The 24,761-nt window shown below is 44.8% G+C and overlaps 1 protein-coding gene across 4 annotated transcripts in view; it reads left to right on the top strand.

Moving 5' to 3' along the window:
* The window catches only part of BRCA1 (BRCA1 DNA repair associated), a 155,888-nt gene that overhangs the window by 68,312 nt on the left and 62,815 nt on the right, over positions 1 to 24,761 (top strand). Inside the window, exons 11-14 of one of the 4 annotated variants that reach the window (XM_066587729.1) lie at positions 2,181 to 2,266; positions 19,263 to 19,437; positions 22,142 to 22,235; positions 22,337 to 22,509. In XM_066587729.1, the coding sequence (XP_066443826.1) occupies positions 2,181 to 2,266; positions 19,263 to 19,437; positions 22,142 to 22,235; positions 22,337 to 22,509 (528 nt within the window). Of the gene's footprint in view, positions 1 to 2,180; positions 2,267 to 19,262; positions 19,438 to 22,120; positions 22,236 to 22,336; positions 22,510 to 24,761 lie in introns of all 4 variants that reach the window. The other 3 variants (XM_066587728.1, XM_066587726.1, XM_066587725.1) reach the window with 3 other exon arrangements.

The raw sequence follows: 24,761 nt of genomic DNA, 5'->3' as shown, positions 1-24,761 counted from the left end.
ACCACCTCCCTCAAAGTGCCAAATGCAGAGAACTGATGTACAGCCGCTCACATACCTACCCTGCAGTGAGCTGCTTTGTGCTACACTTGCACATGAATAAAGCACATAGTACATGTAGTGCACCATGCAGGCTTCCAATGATTAACTATGCCATATTTCAGTTCAACGGGCTGCCCTGCACCTCAAACCACACTGGCACCCCAGGCACCCCCAGCGTTCAAAGCCGCACTGCATGTTGCAAAATCTACTCCTAAATACTGATAAATATGAACATGCAGACAGCCAAAGTGCTAAGTGGAGCAGCGATGTATAAGTGTTACTTGGCCTGGCACCCTTTGTATGTTTTGTCTATGTGCAAGTATAGTACGAAGCAGCCACCCCCTTTGTGCAAGGTTGTTCATCAGTACTTTGCATTTGTGCAACGCTGCTCCATTTACCACTTTGGCGGTCTGCATGTTCCTATTTTTGAGTAAAGGCACATTTACACGGAGCGATGATCGCTCAAAAACGCTAAAAAGCAATCGTTTGAGCGATCATCGTTGCGTCTAAATGCGCGGCCATCGCGCACTGATAGCCGATCGTTAAATTCAGTCCAACCTAAAAATCGTCCTTCAGCCTTGGCAGCAGTTCTCGGCAGGTAAGGCTGATAGCATTGTTTGCCGCTGGAAAATATAAGAACTGAAAGCAGATAAGAGCCCTCACGCTATTAACTGCTTTCAGCTAAGGCTTCATTTGCACACTTAATTGCTCTTAAGTAGCTGAGTAGCTACTTAATAGTTTATGCAAAATGATCGCCCATCTGTGCAAGGTTGTTCATGAGTACTTTACACTTGTACAATTGCTCCTCTAGTTGGCACTTTGGCCGTCTGCATGTTGGGGATGGGGTGTTTTTACCTGCCCTTCTATCTTGTATTAGTACATTGGTTAGTACATGGTTGCCTTCTGCGATTTTTCTGAATTTTGCTTTTTTCTGCAAAGTTCGACTTTGCTACATCTGCATATTACAACCCCAACTTCAAAAAAGTTGGGACACTGTGTAAAATGTAAATAAGAAATATTATGAAAAATTCAATAATTTGGTAAATCTCATATAACCGTGTTGTATCCACAATAGAACATACCGGAAGGTGGAAGGGAGACATTCTTCATAGTAACATAGTGTGTTAGGCCTAAGGGAGACGACCTCCATGTAGTTTAGTCTGTTTCCACCTCCCATTTCCTTTTTTTAAAAATGTTCTCATTTAGAAATTGATGGCCGCAACACATCTAAAAAAAAAGCTGGGGCAGGGTAAACAAAGCGCTGGAAACGTTTAGTTTTTGGGTACAGCCCCCTTAAGATTTGTGTCAGGTAAGAAGTAAGGGTCTCCAGTAGGTATGGGGATAAAGATGAAGGCAGTAAGAAACAGGTCCATGGCTAGCCACACGACGGACTTTCATCTGTTGTTTAACCCTTTGCAATCCAATTTTGGATTCAGGGTTTCCTAGGGGGCTTTCTCTTTCTGCCATTATACAATGGCGCCATCTGCTGGCTAGAGCTAGTACTGCAGTATGGGACATGCTAGAGAGGCCCCCCGACAACAGAGCGGCCAGTAATATACAGTAAGAATACCCTGCCGGACGTCTTCCGACATCAGAGCTGTACAGCCTTCAGTCAGAATGTCTGAAGACATCAGACAGTGGATTGGAAAGGGTTAATATCTTCAAAACTGAGACTTAACTGGAAAACTGCTCTTTATGATGTTCTTTATTGTATGGATCTTGCAGACCAGCGAGCTCTAATATGTCCCATCACATGGCCGCAGTCCTTGTTAGCAACCTTCCTCCACATGAGCCCATTCAGCAGCGCTGATTCACCACAGAAAGGCGCCTGCCCACACAGCGCCGCCTCCTCCATCACCCACTACAATAGGCACAGCGGGTCACAGTGACCACTGAGCACTTTAGGGGGCTGTTTAGTAGGTCGTCTGTTCTTGCGCTTAAAGATAATCGAACTGAAAACTGGAAAAAGTCACTAAAATGAGTAATTTAGTAACTTCTGCATCATCAGCCCAATTCTGATAGTGTTCTATTACCCCTTACAAGGTGTAAGCGTTCCTGATCGGTAGTGTCAGGCTGTACTTACTCGTCATCTAATAGTTCATGCATTGTAACCGGCTGTCGGTATGTCCTTGTCATCGCAGGTGAAGTCTCTGGATGCGACAGCGAGGCCAGTCACACGGGAGACTCTTCTGGACTGTCATCTCAGTGCGAAATCCTCAGCACACAGGTATCGTACGTCTTCAGCACGGGAAAATCGAAACCCATTCGGGATCTTTCCCACGAGTGGAATATTTCCGTAATACGCAACTAAGGTCGCAGGAAATTGCGTGCCAAAATCTGAATGCAGGCTATGGAGCGGAAATACACAGGTGTGTATTGCGGAAATGTTCTGCTTGTGTTAGAGGTCTCTTAAAGGGACCCTCCTGTCCTGGGGATAATATCTGTCCAGGTATTATCTAGCGCTGTCCCTTCTCCCCTGGATATACAAGTTCTCTCTTTGGTTTTCCAAGATGGCCATAGTGCTTCTCTCTACCCCGGACCTTGCTGCCTTGCAGTAGTCTGAGATCAGTCATGCTGCTTTCAGATTGACCAATACTGCTCACTTGAGCAGCATTGGGCAATCACAGAGCAGCGTCTTTGACTACCAGTGCACACAGCATTGGGTAGGTAGGGGCGCTCTGCAGCCATCTTCAAAGACCAAAGGAGCCCAGGATCTGATCAATCAGGAAAATAGCCAAACTGGAGGGCACAAAGTAATATATTACACTCCTCCTCCTGTCTTGGAACCGGAGGATCGCTTTAAAGAGGTTATACCAAAATTGACTTTTATCATCTATCGTGTATAGGTGATTAAATAGTCGGATCATTAGGGGGCTCACTGCTGAGACCCCGACCAATCTTGAGAATGTGGGTCCCGTCTCCACCAATCCTCTTCACTGCCAGATTGAATTGATCGACGGTCGCACATGCTCAGTGTCACTCCATTCATCATCAATGAGACTGCTGGAGGTAAATCAGCGCTTGTGCTCTGTTTTTTTCATCAGCCCTTTTAGAGTGGCGCAAGCATTTGGGACCATCGTTCAATTAAATCTGCCCATCTTTGCGGGTGGGTGCGACGTGCCTGTGTGACGAGACGGGACATGGGACCTCCATTCTCATGATCGGCGGCAGTCTCTGCAGTTTGACCCCCACCAACCAGGCTTTTATTACCTACCGCGTTTCCCCTAAAATAAGACAGTGTCCTATATTAATTTTTGTTGAAAAAGGTTTAACTTTTTTACATGTATAGCTGCCTGGACACTATTTAAATTGACTTTTTTAATGAACTGTTAGCAGGGCTTAATTTTGGAGTAGGGCTTATATTTCAAGCATCCTCAAAAAGCCTGAAAAATCATTTTGCATCCTCAAAAATTCTGGAAAATCATGCTATGTCTTATTTTCAGGGAAACAGTATGATATGGATAGGTGATACAAGTCAATTTTGATACAACCCCTTTAACTGCATATCCCAAAATATAGGATAAAGTGACAATGAAGCAGAATGGTCATCAAAGACAGTCATGCTGATGAATGTATCACCAGAACATGGGAACATTGCAAAGCTTTGAGGGCAGTAATGTGCTGGTTGAAGCTTTGCAAATGTCTCTGCGGTAACCAAAGTGCTCCACACGGTGGCAGTGTTGCCTCACCCGATCGGCCGCTCCATTGCCGAATACTAACAAGTTCGCTCAATCAGTCTGCTCTGTCGTTGTCGTAAATACATTCTGTCCTCTTTTTTTCTGAACCCTTTCTTGACGCAGTAAATTATGCGCATTCAGCGGAGTATGTTTGAGTGTAATTTGTAAACTTTTGTTGATGTTTTAAAGCCATTTCCTGGAGAGCTTTATTTCTGATTTGATGAGTACAATATACAAATAAGAAGCTTCTACGAGGTCCATACAATGCGTCGATGAAATGACACCGATGGAAATGCCAAACAATGGAGCGAGAACAAATATCCTTATTGTTGTATTGTGCTTTCTGCATTGTTTGGTCGTCTACATAATTGCACACTCCATCATGCCTTTTTATAGCCCATCATTTTCCAACACACTCTGAACTTGAAAGCAAGACTCCATCTTTAAATCTGGATTTTTTTTTATTAGGCTGTAGCTGGCGTCAAAGCCCGTACACGCCGTATCCACGTTCGGTATCCCGAAGCATTATTCTTCTCTTTATTCTGGTAGCATCGCTACGGCGGTTTCCTGCCACTGTCAATGAGCGATGCTGTGACAAGTCCTGGCGGACATCCAAAATTAGATATATAGATATATAGATATATATATATATATATATATATATATATAATAATGAAATGTGCTTGCTCATGCCATGTACAGTCATAATAATACTCCAGTAATTAGAGTTTGCTGCACCAGGGAAATTATTGTTAAGGGGGCTGGGATGCTGACAATATCCTTTCATGTGTTAATGAGACACTTGTTGCCTGAGAGTCATCACATTTAGGTATTAGACAAAGCATTTCCAGTTTATAGCCTCCCAGCGCTGATTGATTACATTATTAAGGAGACGTTTCCAATTCAGTTTAACACATGACTGTCTTGTTTAAATGGTCCCTAATGTTTCAACACGCCTGTGCTTATGTGACAACTGGCAAAAATGGAAATCACTATATTTATCCAAAACTCTGTGCTTGCACTGAAAAACCACTAAAGAGCTGGCCACTAGTGGAGTCTTTTCCTTCTACTGTCTTCTCCAGAAAATAAGACCTAACCCAATAATAAGCCCTACCCTGATTTTCAAGGAGAGCTTGAAATATAAGCCCTACCCCACAAATAAGCCGTAGTTACACTACATCGAAAAAGCTATACTCACCTAGCGGGCGCCGTCCGGCTCCCTCCCGCTGGTCACTGGCGCTCCGGCAGGCTTCGGTGCAGTCCTCAATGCTGACGGAGTATCTCTTATTGGTGACAAGGCTTGAATACCCCGCCTCCAGCAAATGATTGCTCTGATTGGTTCAGGGGAGCCGCCTGAGCCAATAAGAGCCGGCTCCCGATGAACCAATCACAGCCATTCATTGAATGACATCATTGAATGGCTGTGATTGGTTCATCGAGCACCAGCTTTGATTGGCTGAGGCGGCGCTCGTGAACCAATCAGAGCAATCACTTGCTGCAGGTGGGGTATTCAAGCCCCGTCATCAGCAAGAGATGCTCTCTCAGCATTGAGGTGTACACGGAAGCCTGCAGGAGCGCCGCAGCCCAGCAGAATGGACTTGAATAGCAACTGCTAGGTGAGTATAAGGCACCCCCCAAAAATAAGACCCTGTGCCTCTTTTAGGGCAAAAATTTATACAAGACAGGTTCTTATTTTCAGGGAAACACAGTAACTTGCTGTTTACTGCTCCTTGTCATGTGAAGTTCGTCTCTAGTAACAGAGACTTATATAGGAAGTGTGTATGGGTGTATCCATCAACGCACTTTAAGCATGCTTCAAGAGTGGAATACATGCAAAAAAGGAAGATGGGACAATGTCTCTGCAGCGCCACCTATTGGATGGCAGCCTTCCTGCAAATCAGATCAGTGCCTGACCCTTCATACAAGTCTTTGAAGCAATGATTGGTAAATGAAAACCAAGCCAGAATCCAGGACTGTAGTACTAGTAAGTGACTGCTGTCAGCTCTCTCCCTCCCACTCCTGGCTGTCTGTACTCCTCCTCTCCATTGACATCTACAGGGTGCATGTACTGGGTGCATTTATACAAGTCACTTTGCCTTCAGAGGGTTACTCTTCACAAGTCCCGTAAGCATACTTGTCAGCAGTCTCTGACTAGTACTACAGTCCTGGTTTCTGTTTTCCATGCTCTGAGCATCCTTGGAGTGCAATGATGAATACGCAATGTGTGTGAGGGTCGGGGATGAGGTGGGTCCTTGCTTGCTGCTGTCTCATACTACTCATAAAAGTCTATGGAGTAGTGGAGGGAGACAGAGTTACAGATGTAGCTTCAATTAATAGTCAAGCCCGTATGGTAAAACGCTGCATACAAATCGCAGCATTGTACTGGTGTGTGGAGCTGCATATCACCATCTTTGTGATCGCGTATGCCTGCACATGACAGCGTATCTCATATGCTCCCATAGAGAACAATAGGACCCCATCGCGCATTTTAGCCAGAAAAATAGAACCTGCTTCATTCTTTTTTTACGCTGGGATTAAATACGATGAAGATTTGCAAGTGTGAATGGACCAATGAAAATCAATGGACTTCATTCACCGCGTATTATGTGCACGTACATTGGGCGCTTAATACGTAATAGAATTACACTTGTGTGAGCCCAGCCTAATTGTTTAATCTCTCCTCAGCGCTGGATTCACAGCTCCACCGTTCAGTACTGCTGTATAACGTCCCCCCTACTGCTGCTACTAATGAGACTGTGCTACACAGTGCAGAGATCCTGCTCTCCTATGTGTGCATTGTATTAGGACATCATAGTCTACACCTACCAGCTCAGGGAAGACTAAAAATTAGAAATGGTATCTGCAGAGAGAAAATCTGGTGATTAACACACAGGGCATTATTCTAAAAAAGTCCCTTGAAAGTACAGGTACGCTTTAGGGCTTAATGTACATAGCCATATTACACCTCCATACAAATGACACCCATGGAAGCCGGTGGCCTAATGCTGTACCTCTGCTCTGCAGAGGACTACATACATTCAGGAATCGGATAGTACATACATGTTACATAGGATATCTTCCTAGAGAGGTTTTCTATATAGGAGACTATAGCTCTATAACACAGTGTTTTATGATCAAGGTCCATTGCTCTGTGTACATATCTCTATATTCGAGCATATGGACATAGAGGCAGGGTTACTTGCTAGCGACCCCTCCGGGGGCTTAGATCAGAGAGCGGCTCTTTTATCATAAACCCATCCTTTTTAAAGGAATTGAGAGATCAGATCCCCACCGGCAGATAGTTATCCCCTATCCTGTGAGTAGAGAATAAGTTCTGCCATGGGATAACACCTTTAAGGCCTATCTCGCTTAAGGAGCTTTTTTAATATGCTCCTTAAGGTAGGTTCACACTCTGCAGGATTGTTGCGGAATTTCAGGCAGAGAATCCACAGTGGAATAGAGTAGCAGGAAAGCTTGATGAGATTTGGGTAAATCCCATCTACACGCTGTGAAACTTTTCCCTACAGAACTGCGATGTTGGTTAACCCCTTAAGCACGAAGTGCGGTAACTATACGGCACTCGGTCTTGGGATTTAATCCTGGCCGATAGCAGAAGTTCAGCATGGGATTAAAGACCCTGCTTCTACAATCAAGCAGATACAGGTCGAGTCCTCCGCTGTCAGACACAGCTGAGGACCCGGAGGAGAAGCGGTTTGTAACCACTTCTGCCTTTTCCTTTCCAGGCTACATAGAGCTCAATTGAGCACTATATACTAAAGAGGGAAAGTGTTACTTTTGCTATTCACCTGGCAATAACGTGACCGCCGGGTGCTGCCTGTAAGAGCAGAGCAGCAGGGTCCTAGCAGACCCAGATCAGCTCTGTTAGTGACTGATGTCATTACAGGAGGATGATTTTCCCTTGTGACTGAGGCTCTTATAGATGCCTCAGCTATGAAATGAAAAAATAATTACAATGTGACTGACCCCCAGAGGTCTTATATGACATGATGGGGGAGGGTCAGAGAAAAAAATAGTTACAAAAATAAGTTAAAAAAAAAACAGAAAAAAAAGTTCAAAAAGAAGGGCTGTCAGCGGAAGTAAGTATAGAGTCTGTTTTTTATTTTTCTGCACCATCAGGTGCTTTAGAGAGGAAAACGAGTACAAAGTCTGTACAATTCGGTGTGGATTTGCTGCTGACACTTTGCAGCGTCTCTAGCTGCCCTTATACGGCCCGTTCTGAGGTCCAGGTTTCCTTCAGAGTTTTTGGCTATAAACACTATTTTATACCAGCGGTGTTCCTCAACTCTGAACTATTCTCCAGCCGTGTCGTTGGAACTTTTCTTGGACAAAGCTCTAACTATTTGCACTGATAACGGTCTGTTCTGCGTGCCGGCGGTTGCTTTATGGCTCCTGGATGTGAATGCCGGTCCGGGCAGTGAGTCATTGCTGTGTCACCATGCAGTTTTACCTTTTTGTGTTCTTTCTCCTATTCTGTGACCAGAGGACAATGTTCTGCGCAGCGGACTGAAGTACTGGGCTTATTCTTCTCAGCAAATAGCACTTGCTTATTCACCACCTGAACTCTAGTTTTGGGTCACTCAGTTGCAAAGTGTATCCTCATGTATGACAAATGGATGGCCATTACCAGTAATGGAAATTTAAAGAGACGACTTCACCTTTTTTTTTTTCTTTACTAATTAAAACCAAATAATGAAATATTTTCCATTTTTCTATTTTTTTTGTTATCCCCTGATTGTAGATCTTTTTTTATTCTATTGTTTGAACATGACTTTGGGGGTGGCCACTATACCGTTGCTGCGGAGATATGCTTTACAGCAGCATTTAGAGGTATGTTTTACTGCAGCCTCACTGCCCATAGATACAATGGACAGGAGCTGACCCACTGATGTCTATGGCAGTATTCTGGGCATGAGAGGCCATTGTGCAGGGATGGGGAGGAGGCAAGCTGTGACAATCCTATATCATGAATGATAGATCCTGTGTAATCAATATAGAGGTGTCACCTTTCAGTGTAATCCTGCCTGTGATCATGAAATAACTGCTGGAAAGTTTCCCTACAGAACAGGAAGTGCCCGACTATTATTGGGATTAGTGGTCTGTGAGAAAACGGCAGGATTTTAGGATTTTTTTTTTTAATATAAATAATAATTTTTAAAAATCACCAAATATTCTTTAAAAATATGTTTAATGTAAAGATGTGATTTTTATACAATAACAGTCATTTTCTGATAATACGCTCTCTGTAAAAGGGTTATCTGAGATTAGAAAAACTGATGTGCTTTCTTTATCCTGAAACTGCGCCTCTCCTGTCCATGGTCTGCCTGAGTATTTGCAGCTCATTCTGTGTTATGCTAGTTGCCTGTCGGTACCGTAAGCTCCCGAGTGCCAACCCTACAAATATATCACTCCTGCGCTTTCATACAGGAGGCGGAACATATTGGCATCTCTTCTGGCCGCCCACCTTCTTTCACTGCCACCCGTCAGTTGTTCAAGGATGAATGACTGCCTGTTTATACTAAGCCCATGTAAAAGTAAGCTTAAAGCTCATTAACACGGGACGATTATTGCTCAGAGTTGTTCGAATCCCTGCGCTCCCTTGGGAGTTTGAACGATAATCATCCCATACAAATGCATGCAGAGATTGAACAACTGAGCGAGAGTTGCTCAGTCGTTCAGTTCCTGCATGCAGAAACCTGAACAACTAGCTGTTCAGTGTAAACCGCAGTCGTTCAGTTCTTCACGTCTGTCTGCTTACAGTAAATGCATGTAGGCGCGCGCGCGGGGGAGGGGGGGGGGCGGGAGTGCTCCCCAGCCACCCCGCCTCCATGCTGGCCAGAGGCGTAACTTGAAGCTTCTGGGCCCCTGTGCTAAATCTGTAACGGGGCCCCCAACTATAATGCTTTTTTCATAGTACTGGGCTCCCAATATGGAGAAGAGAGGCCTTATGGGCCCCCTAAGGCTCCTGGGCCCGGGTGCAACCGCATCCCCTGCACCCCCTATAGATACGCCCATGATGCTGGCAGCTCTGTGAGCGATCCAGTGATACTCGCTCGTGTGTAACAGCACAGCGGTGAGCTTCACTGGGATGCGCTGCCGGGCATCATTTGCCTGACAGCTAGTTCCGTGTAAATGGGGCTTTAGGCTGCCCCAACACATTAGATAGCTGTCGGCTGAATGCTCTTTTAGCCCCCTGCTATCTCTTCTGATCCCCTTTCCCTATACGTATAATTTTTCACTGAGGCAGTTACGTGGTCTATAACTGCAGCTTGAAGCCCATCACAGTATAGACAACTTAAAAGTATCAAATATTATTAATCAGTTATAATTGATTAATAAAATTAGCTACTTTTAAGCTGTCTATACCGTGAAGAGCCTTTCCCTATACATGTGCATGCAAGGCTTGCTTGAGTGTGCATATGTGCAATGCTTCATTTACACAGGGCGACTCAGCGAAGCGCCTGCACAAGCGCTGACTTCACCGCTCAGGTTGTTAGCGCTCATGCAGATCAGTGCTTACTTATCGCTTACTTCTCGTGGGGATCGTTTACATGCGGTAAGAAGTCAGCGATCCAGCGATGATTTTTATATTGGTTGAAAGTGAGAGATAACAAAAAGTAAATGAATAGTAGACAATGTTTTTGCATTTAGACAGAACAATTATCGTGTAATTTTGTTCGTTTGAACGGATTTTGCGCGATATTTGTCCCATCTAAATGGCCCTTTATTCACACCTCTGGCAGCAGCTTATCAGCCCAAATGCAGAAGGCTTGGGCAAGTTCAACTCCAGCTACCTGATCCTTATCTCCTCCTATCCTCAAACTACTAATGACGACCTGACCGTCCGTGTGTGAGTGAGTGAGTGAATGAATAGGTTTGTGAGTGACTTACATGCTCCGCCACTGGATCACATGATGGTGATGCCATCAAAGGTCCTTCATCCCCAGTGAGGGAGTTACATGCTCCACCCCTGATCACGTGACGATAACATTATCACAGGTCCTGTACACACATGGCTGCTGTCCGTGTAGGTGTTCGTTAGTATTCCATAGCAACTGAGGCCGCAGAGGGCTTGTTGTCCGCCCATAATCTGCACAAGGATGCAGGATCTTTGAGGACGTCACTGTCATGTGATCAGGGGCAGAGCATGGGAGTCATTCACTCTGGATGAGCGTCACCATCATGTGATCAGGGGGCGGAGCATGGCGGTGATGTCATCACAGGTCCTGTATGCACAAGGCTGCTGTATGGCTAGGTGTTTGTTAGTATTCCATAGCAACTGAGGCCGCAGGGGGTTTGTCACAGTGTATTCTTTTCCTTCTATTGATGGATTCATCAAACTGATCCTTCAAAAAAATATATACACTTTTCACTTTCACGCTTTTTCACTTTTTTTCAGCTTTTTAACCCTCTCCAATCCACTGTCTGATGTCTAAGGACATTCTGATTGAAGCCTGTACAGCTCGGATGTCTGAAGACATCCAGCAGGGTATTCTTACTGTAGATTACTGGCCGCTCTGTTGTGAGGGGCCTCTCCAGTATGTCACATAACGCAGTACTGGCTCTAGCCAGCAGATGGCGCCATTGTAAACTGGCAGAAAGAGAAAGCCCCCTAGGAAACACTGAATCCAAAATTGGATTGCAGAGGGTTAAATACATCCTTTTTTCCCCCCTCCATGGCTTTCTTATTTCTCCTGCCCTTTGTGCGTGGTGAGAAATCAAACGTGATACAAAAAAATGGAAAGAAAAAAAACTAATGAAAACTGATCGGTTTCCTTTTTTTCAGTCTCCCATTGACTACAATATAACGAAAGGATACGTTTTTTTTAAAACTTGAAACAAAAACACAGCAGTCTGTGTGGGGGGAGACGGGAAATGGAGAAACTGATTGAAACTGAAGGTCTTTCAGTTTCAATGCATTTCTACAGACAGCAAGAACTGAAACGTTTTCTTTCTGTTTTGCGGCTGCCATGCCGGAAGAGCTAAAGGTAAAGCAAAAATGCAAAGTGTGAAATATAGAGTATATTTAAATGTGAACTGAAATTGGACAAAATAATGTTAAAAAAGAAACTTTTTTTTTTCACAGTACACCAGAACTATTATTCCTCTGTTATTCCTCCTGGAAATCCTAACCCACTTGACAACTAAAAATTTCCCACGTCAATGTGTCGGTGTAGAGACACATCCTTTTTGGAAGGGGCATTATCGAATGGTCCGTTTATTCATACATTTCCAAGAGCGTGAGGAGCGGGACAATTCAGAGTTCTTAAAAAAAACGCTCTGGGGTAATTACATTAGAAATGCTAATATTTAGTAAAACCCCCGTCAGGAGAGCACTCAGTTGAAGTGCACAAGGCTCGTCACGTAGAGGTGAAGGATCAGCGCAGCACGATAATTAAATTGGCTGTGGTCCGCCATGTTTTCTTAAGAGCCCCCTCTCCACTTTGAGGATTCTTCAGGCTCTCCTGGTTACTATGACAATAACGTATTGCAGCTCTAAGTTTTAAATAATCAATTCTGTTCCCAAAAACACGATTTAGGATTTTAAGGCAGTCATCCATCCTAGCAACTGTGAAGGGGGGAAACACATTAATTCGGCTAAAAGCTTTTCTGAGTTGTGTATCTGAGGTATTACAATAAACTCCACTGAGTAGGTTACTGATGTCGCTGTACGCTGTGCGGCATATAGCAGATTAAATACCTGGGTAATTCCTCTCCTGTCTCGCCCGCTTCCCATCAGAACAACTCCTTAAAGTTTGAGAAATCTGCAAGAAACGTGCGGCTGACACAAAGAAGGAGCAGAAATCTCTCCTCGCCGCCGAGTGCCGCGGCTTACAGCACTTTAGAGCTTTGCTTGACAGCTTTCTGGGGCAAGTATGCAGGGAAAGATTTCCTTGAAAATAATGGGAATTATTGATCCCGGCTCTGGGAGTGTTTGTGGCCGTTACAAAGCGCCTTTTCATGTAGAAATAACTTGGCTTTAGTTTTCCATTAAGTGAAAATCTCTAAAAACTGATTTTTTCTGATAGAAAGGGATTTTTCTTCCCTCTCCTCCTTCCATCTCTTCTGATGAATGAACTGCCTTGAGTTTTCTTTGTACTGGATCAGTTACTACAGATGTCTTACAACTATTGTATATGACATTTGTCAAAGCAACGGTAGATAAAGGACAGGTTTAACATTCAACAGTGTAACGCCGTGTTGTTAACTTAAACACAATTTAATTTTTTCTATATAGCAGAATTATGATTACAGCTCTAGGCTGTAATGAGGGCTAGTCATTTTGAGCTAGTGCTGAAAAGTTATGCATTACAGGCAGTGTGTGAAGTGAGTTATTGTATGGAATACCTAGGCTATCTATAGAGTGCCGCAAATGGGACGAAAAAGTATGAAGTGATGAATAGTTCACATTTCACGCCCCCATCTTCTTTCAATGTCGCACAATCCCAACCACCAGCAACTTCTTCCAGTGTCACACAATGCAATCCCCATCACCTTCTTCCAATGTCCCACAATATAACATCCATCACCTTCTTCCAATGTCCCACAATCCAAGACCCATCACCTTCTTCCAGCGTCTCACAATCCAACCCCTATCACCTTCTTCCAGTATCTCACAATCCAGCCTCCAACATCTTCCAACGTCGCACAATCCAACCCCTATCACCTTCTTCTAGTATCCCCCAATCCAATCACCTTCTTCTAGTATACCCCAATCCAATCACCTTCTTCCAGTATCCCCCAATCCAATCACCTTCTTCCAGTATCCCCCAATCCAATCACCTTCTTCCAGTATCCCCCAATCCAATCACCTTCTTCCAGTATCCCCCAATCCAATCACCTTCTTCCAGTATCCCCCAATCCAATCACCTTCTTCCAGTATCCCCCAATCCAATCACCTTCTTCCAGTATCCCCCAATCCAATCACCTTCTTCCAGTACCCCCAATCCAATCACCTTCTTCCAGTATCCCCCAATCCAATCACCTTCTTCCAGTATCCCCCAATCCAATCACCTTCTTCCAGTATCCCCCAATCCAATCACCTTCTTCCAGTATCCCCCAATCCAATCACCTTCTTCCAGTATCCCCCAATCCAATCACCTTCTTCCAGTATCCCCCAATCCAATCACCTTCTTCCAGTATCCCCCAATCCAATCACCTTCTTCCAGTATCCCCCAATCCAATCACCGTCTTCCAGTATCCCCCAATCCAATCACCTTCTTCCAGTATCCCCCAATCCAATCACCTTCTTCCAGTATCCCCCAATCCAATCACCTTCTTCCAGTATCCCCCAATCCAATCACCTTCTTCCAGTATCCCCCAATCCAATCACCTTCTTCCAGTATCCCCCAATCCAATCACCTTCTTCCAGTATCCCCCAATCCAATCACCTTCTTCCAGTATCCCCCAATCCAATCACCTTCTTCCAGTATCCCCCAATCCAATCACCTTCTTCCAGTATCCCCCAATCCAATCACCTTCTTCCAGTATCCCCCAATCCAATCACCTTCTTCCAGTATCCCCCAATCCAATCACCTTCTTCCAGTATCCCCCAATCCAATCACCTTCTTCCAGTATCCCCAATCCAATCACCTTCTTCCAGTATCCCCCAATCCAATCACCTTCTTCCAGTATCCCCCACTCCAATCACCTTCTTCCAGTATCCCCCAATCCAATCACCTTCTTCCAGTATCCCCCAATCCAATCACCTTCTTCCACTATCCCCCAATCCAGTCACCTTCTTCCAGTATCCCCCAATCCAGTCACCTTCTTCCAGTATCCCCCAATCCAGTCACCTTCTTCCAGTATCCCCCAATCCAGTCACCTTCTTCCAGTATCCCCCAATCCAGTCACCTTCTTCCAGTATCCCCCAATCCAGTCACCTTCTTCCAGTATCCCCCAATCCAGTCACCTTCTTCCAGTATCCCACAATCCAGTCACCTTCTTCCAGTATCCCCCAATCCAATCACCTTCTTCCAGTATCCCCCAATCCAATCACCTTCTTCCAGTATCCCCCAATCCAATCACCTTCTTCCAGTATCCCCCAATCCAATCACCGTCTTCCAGTATCCCCCAATCCAATCACCTTCTTCCAGTATCCCCCAATCTAATCACCTTCTTCCAGTATCCCCCAATCCAATCACCTTCTTCCAGTATCCCCCAATCCAATCACCTTCTTCCAGTATCCCCCAATCCAATCACCTTCTTCCAGTATCCCCCAATCCAATCACCTTCTTCCAGTATCCCCCAATCCAATCACCTTCTTCCAGTATCCCCCAATCCAATCACCTTCTTCCAGTATCCCCCAATCCAATCACCTTCTTCCAGTATCCCCCAATCCAATCACCTTCTTCCAGTATCCCCCAATCCAATCACCTTCTTCCAGTATCCCCCAATCCAATCACCTTCTTCCAGTATCCCCCAATCCAATCACCTTCTTCCAGTATCCCCCAATCCAATCACCTTCTTCCAGTATCCCCCAATTCAATCACCTTCTTTTAACATCCCACAATCCAACCCCCATCACCTTCTTCCAATGTCGCACACTCCAACCTCCAGCATCTTCCAACGTCACACAATCCATCCCCCATCAACTTCTTTAAATGTCCCACAATCCAGTTTTTATTTCCATGCAAGCTGCACCACTGACAGCCGGCCCGGCTCCTGCTTTCTTGCTCCTCCGCTGCACTCACTCAGACAGTCCAGGCTCTAGAGACCACAGTGCCTGTAGGCTGAATGCGAGTCTGGGCAGGTCTAGCTCTCCGTCTCTCAGCGTGACTCTGCCACCACTGCTTGGTGTTGGGACGCAGGTCCTCTTCGGCTCCCCTCACTCGTCGCACCTGTACGCTGATGCAGGTCTGCCAACACAGGAACATGTGTCTCCAGCAGTGCTGCATCTGCTGCCAGGACTCATTAGGACAGGAGTCAGGACCTCACCGCTACAAAAATCGTCAGAGAGAGAGAGACAGATCTCACAACCCCGTGGGATTGCAGGAACACATTTAGAGGAGTAGGTACTGCGCCACTAGGTCAGGAGTTTGTTTTTTTTTTGTTTTTTTTCCTAGTAAGAAAGTCCTTTACTTTACTTTAGTTTTGTTTTTCTTGTTGGATTTTCATAAATGTATTTTCCTTCTTTCAATAAAGGCATTTTCTTCATGACTCTTTTCATACTTTTGCTTAAACAGTACTTGTCGTTCTATATAAAGCCTAGGTATTCTATACAATGCCTAGGGAAATTACATAGTGTCTTTAAATAAAACACATTTTGTACTTTGGCTGATTCTCACACACTGCCAGTAACTTATGTACTTAACTTTGTATGTACATTTATAAGTAGATCTAAAATGATAGAACTGGATAGTAGATGCCAATACTTAACTTTTTGGAGCTGCTGCTTCTGGTAAAGGGGTTGTCTGACACTTAAAAAGGGTTGTCCCACCAAAAGAAATTAAAGAGGTTGTCAAGAACGCTACGTAGGATAGGTCATCAGTAGTTGATCGGTAGAGTTCTGCTGCTTGGGACCCCCACGATGAGCTCTTCACCGGGCCCACTGTCAGACAGAGCCAGAAGCACATAGCAATGTCTGAATTACAGCGGCCCAGGTTGGCTTTGCAGGTGCAGCTCCCATTGAATTCAACAGTACCTGCATTACCAAACAACGTGTCTGTCTGTCTGCAATGACAGCTCGTCTGGTGAACAACTGATTGGTGGTGAACCCCACTAATCAACTATGGATGAGCTACCTGAGGATTGGTCATTAATGGCAAAATTCCAGAAAACCATGACATAAGATAGGGGATAGCTATCTGTTTGATGTGGCTCCAACCATTGCCCCCCCACCAATCATAAGAACAGGGGTCCCATAAGTCCCTGAATGAATGGAGAAGTTGTCAAACCTGTGCACCATTTCAGTGGAACTGCTGGAGTGAGTAGAGATTAACTGCTTGGCTATCTCCTGCAGCCCCATTGAAATGAATGAAGCGGCAATGTTCACGCATGACCACTCTATTCGTTCAAGACTCATGACTCAAGACCTCACTCTCGTGAACAATAGGGGTCCCAGTGGTCAAGCCCCCACTGATAAGAAAGTTATCCCCTATCTTGTGGAAAGAAAAGGCAGTGTGCAAAAAGGCCTATAAGCACATGCAGACGGGTTATTTCAGGACAAATAAACTATGGGAAACACCCGACCATCTCCAATTTTTATGAAACTTGCACATTTGTTCATTACTAGAATGTACATAAGAACCTCATTTTTCAGACCCATTGGGTAATGGGGTCAAAAAATACAGGGGGATCAATTTTACAAAAGTCACAGAGAACCATAATTTATAGCTTGGAGACGGTTGGGTTTACGAAGATGTGCGAGGTGTTATTCTCTCCGTAATATGTAGATTTATTACAGATTTTTCCTATCACTGTAATTCCAGTGCAAGTTTAAGAAAAATTGGAACAAAAATTTCAACTTTTTGGGGGGGAACTGAGCCACTCCAGAGACGGAGCTGAAAATGTATATATATGCCTGGTAAAGTAATCACTTAATTTGGGTGATGCTAAGGAATATCGTAGCCTAAATCCCCATTTACATGCAACGATTATCGCTCATATTTCGCTCAAACAATGACTTTTCAGCGATAATCGTTGCATGCAAGCACTTCAATCTTTCACTCTTCGGCTGAACGGTGACTTTTAGGTGAGCATAAAATCCATCTTTCAGTGAAGAAAATAACAGGGACCACACGTTGTGTTCTCAGTCAGAGCAGCTGACTAAATTATATGCAGCTGACAGCCCCAATCTGGGAACAATGGAGATGATTGCAGAGCTCAGACCACCTGCTGTATTCTGCAACCAGCTCCAGATTCATGCAAATGAAATGAAGCAGATAAAGTGCTAATGGACATTAGTGCCCATTATCGCTTTATGCAAAATGATCGCTAAATCTGTCAACCTTTCAATCATTTGAAAGATTGCCTTTGCGTGTAAATGAGCCTTTAACAATCAGGTATGCCTAATTATTATTCGATGCATCAGAGAAAGCTTGCATGCTCAGCGTCTGGGACCCTGTTAGTAAAATTACAATGAATCTTTTGCACACTTCTTGCTCTGCACACGGCACAAATGTTATGGACACAACACTGTTACATAAAATATAATTCGATACTTTCACAATGCCCCATACACTGAAGTTTCTTACCACAAATTTTCAAAAAAAACAATTCTTGATGGTTACTCTGTACTGACAACCATTTTAGTGATATCAACTACGACCAAACTTGACCTAGCGTAAAAAAGTCACAAATGTTTCCGCAAAGAGGTATTTACGCAAAAATTTAAGAGTGTTCTTCTTTCTGAGCCGGCCGAACCCCTGGGAGTTCTGTCGAAATGACCGACCACTGCTCTAGTCATTCAGAGACCCCCTGCTATCATGCTCCAGCGGGGTCCCAGCAGTTGAATCCTCACCGATCTGATTATTATACTGTGGGAAGAGACCTTCATTTTGTGGGTTGAACCCTTTAATTTTGGTTTATTAAAGTCATCCAGTCCAGCAAGTCCTACCCAAGTGTATCCTTGTGGCGTTTCTCAAATGTCGTATTGTATGGTTATAGGCGAACATGACCATGGGAGCTCACGCACACAGCTGTGTAATAGCTCCATTCAACCTCCGATTTGCAAGGAGCTGTAAGACTGCACCCAATACGGAGCAACATTTTAGCTCCTTAAGGGTACATTCGCATGTAGCAGAAAATCCGCACCTTAATCAGTATCAAAACCACGTCATGCAATTTTTTTTAGACCTATCCTCAGCAGAGTTACCCCGTCAATTGGAAGAGCGATATCTACTGCGAATCTGCATCAAAAACTGCATCACCATCCGCACGAATGGCACGTGGCTTGATGCAAATTTTGGTAAAATTTTTCCACTTTGGAAAATCTATGCCATTTTTTTTCTACATGTGAACATGCACTGAGCAGGGCTTGGACCCGATGACCCTGGAGGTCCCTTCTAACTCTACCATTCTATGATTCTATGTTCACACGGCAAAATCCAAGACAGATTCCACCTCTAAAACTGCATCTGAAATCTGCGGTTAAGCCACATATTTCTGCCATGGATTTTGCTGCTGACCCGCACTTAGTTGTAGCCCTAATATATGGGCAAAATCATTGTGCAGAATTTCCGACATGGATCCGTATTAAGATGTGACGCCACTACTTTTTTTTAATCGCACACATTTCAAATTCACGTAGCGAAGACTGCAAGGCTGATTCCCAGCCAAAGGAATGGGACTTGGATCCGCCATGTGAATATATCCTCTGATTCATACGGGAAGCGTCTGAATATTTACAGTCCTTTTGGGTATAAGGTGCGCCAGACCTATTCCACTCGTATGCATTTGCATCAGTGCTTTAGGTAGTAACCGCTGTTGTGATTACACTTTACGGCGTCTTCATTCTCTCCCACAGGATCGGCATTATTTCATTTTTTAAGGATGTAGATTAAACTCCCGGGACGTCTTCTCTTGCAGCAGCGGGACGCCATGCGGAACAATTTAGAAAACCTCCAGAGAGAAATGGCTGCTCTGGAAGCCGTCTTGGAACAGCACGGAAGTCGGAGTCTTGCGTCTGCTAGGGAGCGAGCATCCGCGGAGGAGCGTGTCACAATAAGACCACAGGAGGCCCCGGAGAAACAAGCAGACGATGGTAAATATGCTGCAGTTTGTAGAATGAGTCATTGCTTACTACATCTACTCCAGCTGCAAACAGCGCCGGCATGCTGGGGGAAATTACCACGTACTTCTGTTCTAACAGTCTGTGTCATATCAACTTAGCCAGAATGTTTGAGCTCGAGTGGGCATATGCGACGGCGTAAAAGTAATCAGACTCTCCCCATGCGTGCGAGCTATATAAAGGTTTATAAATGTATGCAGACGTGTCGAAAAATCTACATTCCGGAGGTAATTGCATGATTGTCGGGGGCGTAGACGGGATCGGATATACAAGCCACAGCCTGAAGGTCGTCGTACAGTTCTCAAGGTGATCCAGCGAGTGCCTTAGGCCGGCTTCACACAAGCGTATGCATATGTCATGTTTTTACGGAACAAACGTTACTTTTTTTGCGTGCGCATCGACGTGGTTTACTGTGCTTTTTGCATTCGCAAGGCATGTGCATTTGTGCCCGCCAAAAAAAAAAACAAAAAACAATGCTCCCAGTCCCAATAGCTAATTAGAGATGAGCGAGCACGCTTGGTAAAGGCAGATACTCGAGCGAGCATCGCTCTTCTCCAGTATCTGCATACTCGTCCGAGCAAATGCGGGGGGGAGAGTGAGAGAGATCTCCCTCTCTCCCACCGCTCACCCCCACCGCCCCGGCATTTGCTCGGACGAGTATGTAGATACTGGAGAAGAGCGATGCTCGCTCGAGTATCTGCCTTTACCAAGCGTGCTTGCTCATCTCTACTAATTAGTTCAAGATGTGTTCTTTTGTCCAATTACGCAGTGTTTCACGCACCTCCTAGTGCATTGCATCATGCGCTTCTGCACATCACCATGGACTACTTTGGGGACTTTTGGTGCACAAGTGCGCTGGAAAATAGAGCGTGCTGCGTCTTATTTTGTGCGACCAAAGTGTGCCGGAAAAATACTCAATGGGCGCTCTTCACTGCGTATTGCGTGCACAAATACGCCAATGTGAATCCGGCCTTAAGCGCACCGCGATGGATGGTTAGTTGTGGCGCTGCCACTATGGGTTCTGGGACTTTAGTACGGATGAAAACTTTATGAGGAGCGATCAGAAGTGACTTCGTTTTTTCGTAAGGAAGTTAAACAAGTAGGAAGATCGCTTCAAGTTTAAGGTAAGTTCAGGTAAGTTGAGACGGCTGCTTAGCAACCATCAACGGTAATCAGAGTAGATCTAGAGACGTTTGTGCCTATTAGCAGAAATGCTTGTGGCATCTTCAGCATTTAGTGTTTTCGCTCTTCCATAGTAACGTCGAGGGTCTCCACGCTCATATGCTTTGAGTATATTAATACTGCTTATCCCTTTTTTTGTGTGTGTGTTTTCTAGAATTTCCTTCTGCATTTTTTGTATAATTTTGACTCGTGAACAACTCTTTTCTTGCATGGGATTGCTTGTGATCCTTAACCCCTTAGTGAGCAGCCTATTTTACATGTTAATTTACTGTTGTTTTTACATTGTTACGTTCCAAGAGCCTTAAGGCCCCCTGAACATGGGCATGATTCCGTGGATGGGGGTGAATGGGCCGAGAATCACGCTGTCTGAAGCTTTCCATAGACATAGATTTCGTGGACAGAGGCGATTCTCCGCAGTCAGATAGGCTGATACCGGAGATCCCTCTGCCGGCTCCTGCTCCCGGGCGGCGGAGATCCGCCGCTGGATACCGCAACGCCCGTCGACAGGCAGCCTGACGTTTTTAATTTTAAATTGACATAGCCATATGACACCTTTTTGGGACATGTTGTATCTTCTAATGATGCCACTTTGGGGTATATATAGTGTATTGGTTAACATTTATTTATTTTGAGAGGATGGAAAAAAACTGAAATGAATGGCGTAAATTCTGCAGCGGGATTTCCCGCAGAATTTCCGCCCGTGCCCGCCTGCATAGAAATGTCAGTAGTAACGGGCCGGCTCGCTCTGCGCATGCACCAGCCGGCGCATAGCAGGAGATGGAAGACACTGGGAGTGGGTGAGCCGCAGGTCTCTGCAGGGGCACAGGTTCGCATCCCGCTGGGAGAATTCTCGCAGCGGGATCCGACCCGGCCGTCTGCAGGCGGCATAAGCCAAAAAAGCTGTCTGGCATCGGCTTAGGCCCCCCCTGCACATGAACGGGCTGGATTCAGCATGCAGAAGCCCACAGCGGAATCTGACCCTGTGCCCGGCCGGCGACCCTACATCCCTGCCTTCTTTCGATTTCTTTTTCCCTGCAGACGGATGCAGCGAGCCGCCGTCGGACATGCGCAGTCCAGCGGGTCAGACGGCTTTCATTGACCTCAGTGGAAGCCGTCCGTGTGGGACACCACACAAAAATAAAGCATCCTGCAATTTTTTTTCCTCCACTCGTGGAAACTGCACTTTCTTTTCGCGAGTGTGCAGGAAGAAGCGTTTTTTTCCATAGCATGCTCTGAACGCTTTTTGCTGCAGAAGCCGACTGCGGATTCCACAATGCAAATCCGTTCAGGTGCAGGAGGCTTGGTCTTGAAATGCAGATATAACAGAACTATGAGGGTTAAGCCGGACTTAGCCACATCATCTTGTGCTTGGCACTGAAGAAGCAAGCATAGAAGCGATGAACACTTGCTTAGGTATGCTTTATTAAGTAGATTTGTGTAGAATTAAGGAAAGACATGTTGTGTATAATCTCAGCAGAAGGTTTCGCCATTGCAGAAGCTTCCGGATCACCTGACACTATACCCGAGACCGTGCTCCCCTCCGGGCAGGGACTGCAGAGTCCTGAAGAGCCACCTCCAGTTGTAAGCCGGTAAATACCCCTTCCGTCGGCTTCTGTAGATCTATACTTCTTATGATTTTCATCTTTTCCTGGTTTTATTGATTGATTGTTTGGCATGACCTTTTTTTTAGGTCAAGATCGCCAACTCCGCCCCTTAGTCTTCCTCCGTCACCCTTAAGGAAGAAGACTCCAGAGAAAATCCAGGCTTTGTTCAATGTATTTAAAGATCTGAAAGAATCCACCGTAACGGATGGGGAAGTGATGGATCAGGAAGGGGAAGATGTTCTCCACGCTGCTGTGCCAGGTATATGAATTAGAAGTTTTTTGGTGTTTTTTTTATTTTTTTGTTTGCTAAGAACTCTATTAGTTGGATAATGCGAATGCAGCTATGCTTCTACCATCCTTCACTGGTCTTCACAAGTTATATCATCACGCTTTTATTTTCATAGGGTTTTATATTCTGAAATTGAATAATTTTTTTTTAAATCTACATGCAGAACTGGTGGAGTTTGATGGGGACGTTGCATGTAAGTCATGTCTGTGTATCATAGGTATGGTAGATGAAACCTGACCAGGTGTATTCTGTAGTATTAGGGTAAGTTTATATAATGGACCAACAGTTTACTCTGTCTTTACCCCTTTAAGGGCACAGACTATTTTGGACATAAGGACACAGTGATTTTTGGGAGTTTTCATCTTAATCAAGCAGCATAAGGGCTTATTCAGACGTTTTCATGCCCAGCCGAAATACGGTGTCCCTCTCTGCAGGGGGAGGAGGCTGGAAGAGCCGGGAGCAGTGCACTGAGCTCCTGCCCCCTCTCCACCCCTCAGCACTATTTGCAATGGGAGGGGCGCGGTGGGGGTGGAGCTAAGTTCCTGGACTTGGCTCCGCCCCATCCCACCCCCTCCCATTGCAAATAGTGCTGAGGGTCGGGAGCTCAGTGCACTGCTCCCAACTCTTCCAGCCTCCTCCCTCTAGGGGAGGGACACCGTATATCGGGCGGGCGTGAAAACCCGGCCGATATATGGTCATCTGCATAAGCGCTAAATCACATGATAAATTTTTTTCTGCAGCTCAGTACGGTTAAGTCGATTTTTGGTTTTTCCACTTTTGCACAATAAAAACTTTTTGGGATTTTTTTTTTTTTTTTTAATATCGTTGCATTCAAAGTCCCTATAACCTTTTTATGTTTCCATAGATAGAGTTCTGTGAAAGCTTGCTTTTTTGTGACCAGCTTTAGTTTTTATTGGTGCCGTTTTTTGGTGTACATAGAGCTTTTTTGATTACACTTATTTCGTTTTTGGGAGGCAAAATAAACAAAATAAGGTTTTCATCTCCGTTTTTAGTGTCTTCTCTTTTTTTTTTTTTTTTTTTTTTTTTAGCCGTGCAAGATAAATACTGTATTTTAATTTACTGTACAGCTCGTTACTGATATAATATTACATATGTGGTATTTTAAAAGTCTTTTTTTTTTTTTTTCTTATACAAATAGGGGTTAGTGCATCAAAAACACAGCATTTTTTTTTTCTGTGTCCCTATAGGGGACTTGGACCATAACAGATATGATCGCTATTACAATAGCGATCATAAACCATGGCAGACCGGGACACCAGTATCTGGTGTCCTGTTGCCATAGCAACGCATCGTCCTTCTACGATTACATCACGGAGGTCCGATGACCTCACAGAGGGAGTGTGTTCGCTCTGTGAACCCTTTACATGCCACAGATTATGCAGATCGCGGCATGTAGGGGGTTAAACGCGGTGATGCTTTGCTTCTGTTCTTCGCCATCCACATGACATAAGTTTTGTATGTCCTGGTGCGTTAAGCACCACCTTGCCAGGATGCAAACTTATGTCATATAGTGTTATGGGGTTAAATGGAACCTATCATAACCTCTAGGCACCATAAACTAAGTTTATGGGCATATACGACAGGGGCCAAGAAAACCAGGGATGTGCTGTTGATACTTACCTGGCTCCCTGTTCCTTGCTGTTAGAACTAGTGAGCAGTGCTTGTTCCATGCATCCGCCTCCTCTCTGCAGCCAGTGTGCGTGCCTACCCTTAGATAAAAGTGCTGATTACAAGAGCGGACACCGAGGGAACGGGGATCCAGGTAAGTATAAAAACCTCATCCCTGGACTTCTCAGACCCTGTCCTACTATCCCATAAACTTAGTTTATGGTGCTTTTAGGTGATACCGAGTTCCCTTTAGGAATAGTCCAGCAGGATGGGGATGGCATACTCAGATCGGGCCCTAATGACTCCCGTTAAAACCAATTTGTTAGATCTTTAGCCTTATCAGTAGGTGGAGCCTTTTTTAGAATGCTGATTTTTGACCCATATTCCAGTTCTCATCACCAGTGACTATATGCTGTTCTGCAAGGCTACAATTATTAAACATTGGGTGCCATCATGCCCTTCTGATCAACCAAAATGCTGGTCAATACTTGCCTACTTGCCCAGATCACCACATCCGGGTCAGGAAAAGTGCATCAAAAATAGTGCAAAAGATATTTCTCCGCTTCGTATATGTTATATCTGCTTATGTTATA

This window comes from Eleutherodactylus coqui, chromosome 13 (assembly GCF_035609145.1).
Source record: "Eleutherodactylus coqui strain aEleCoq1 chromosome 13, aEleCoq1.hap1, whole genome shotgun sequence".
Lineage (NCBI taxonomy): Eukaryota > Metazoa > Chordata > Amphibia > Anura > Eleutherodactylidae > Eleutherodactylus > Eleutherodactylus coqui.
The sequence above is the reverse complement of the archived record's forward strand: the minus strand, read 5'-3'. Positions and strand labels throughout refer to the sequence as shown.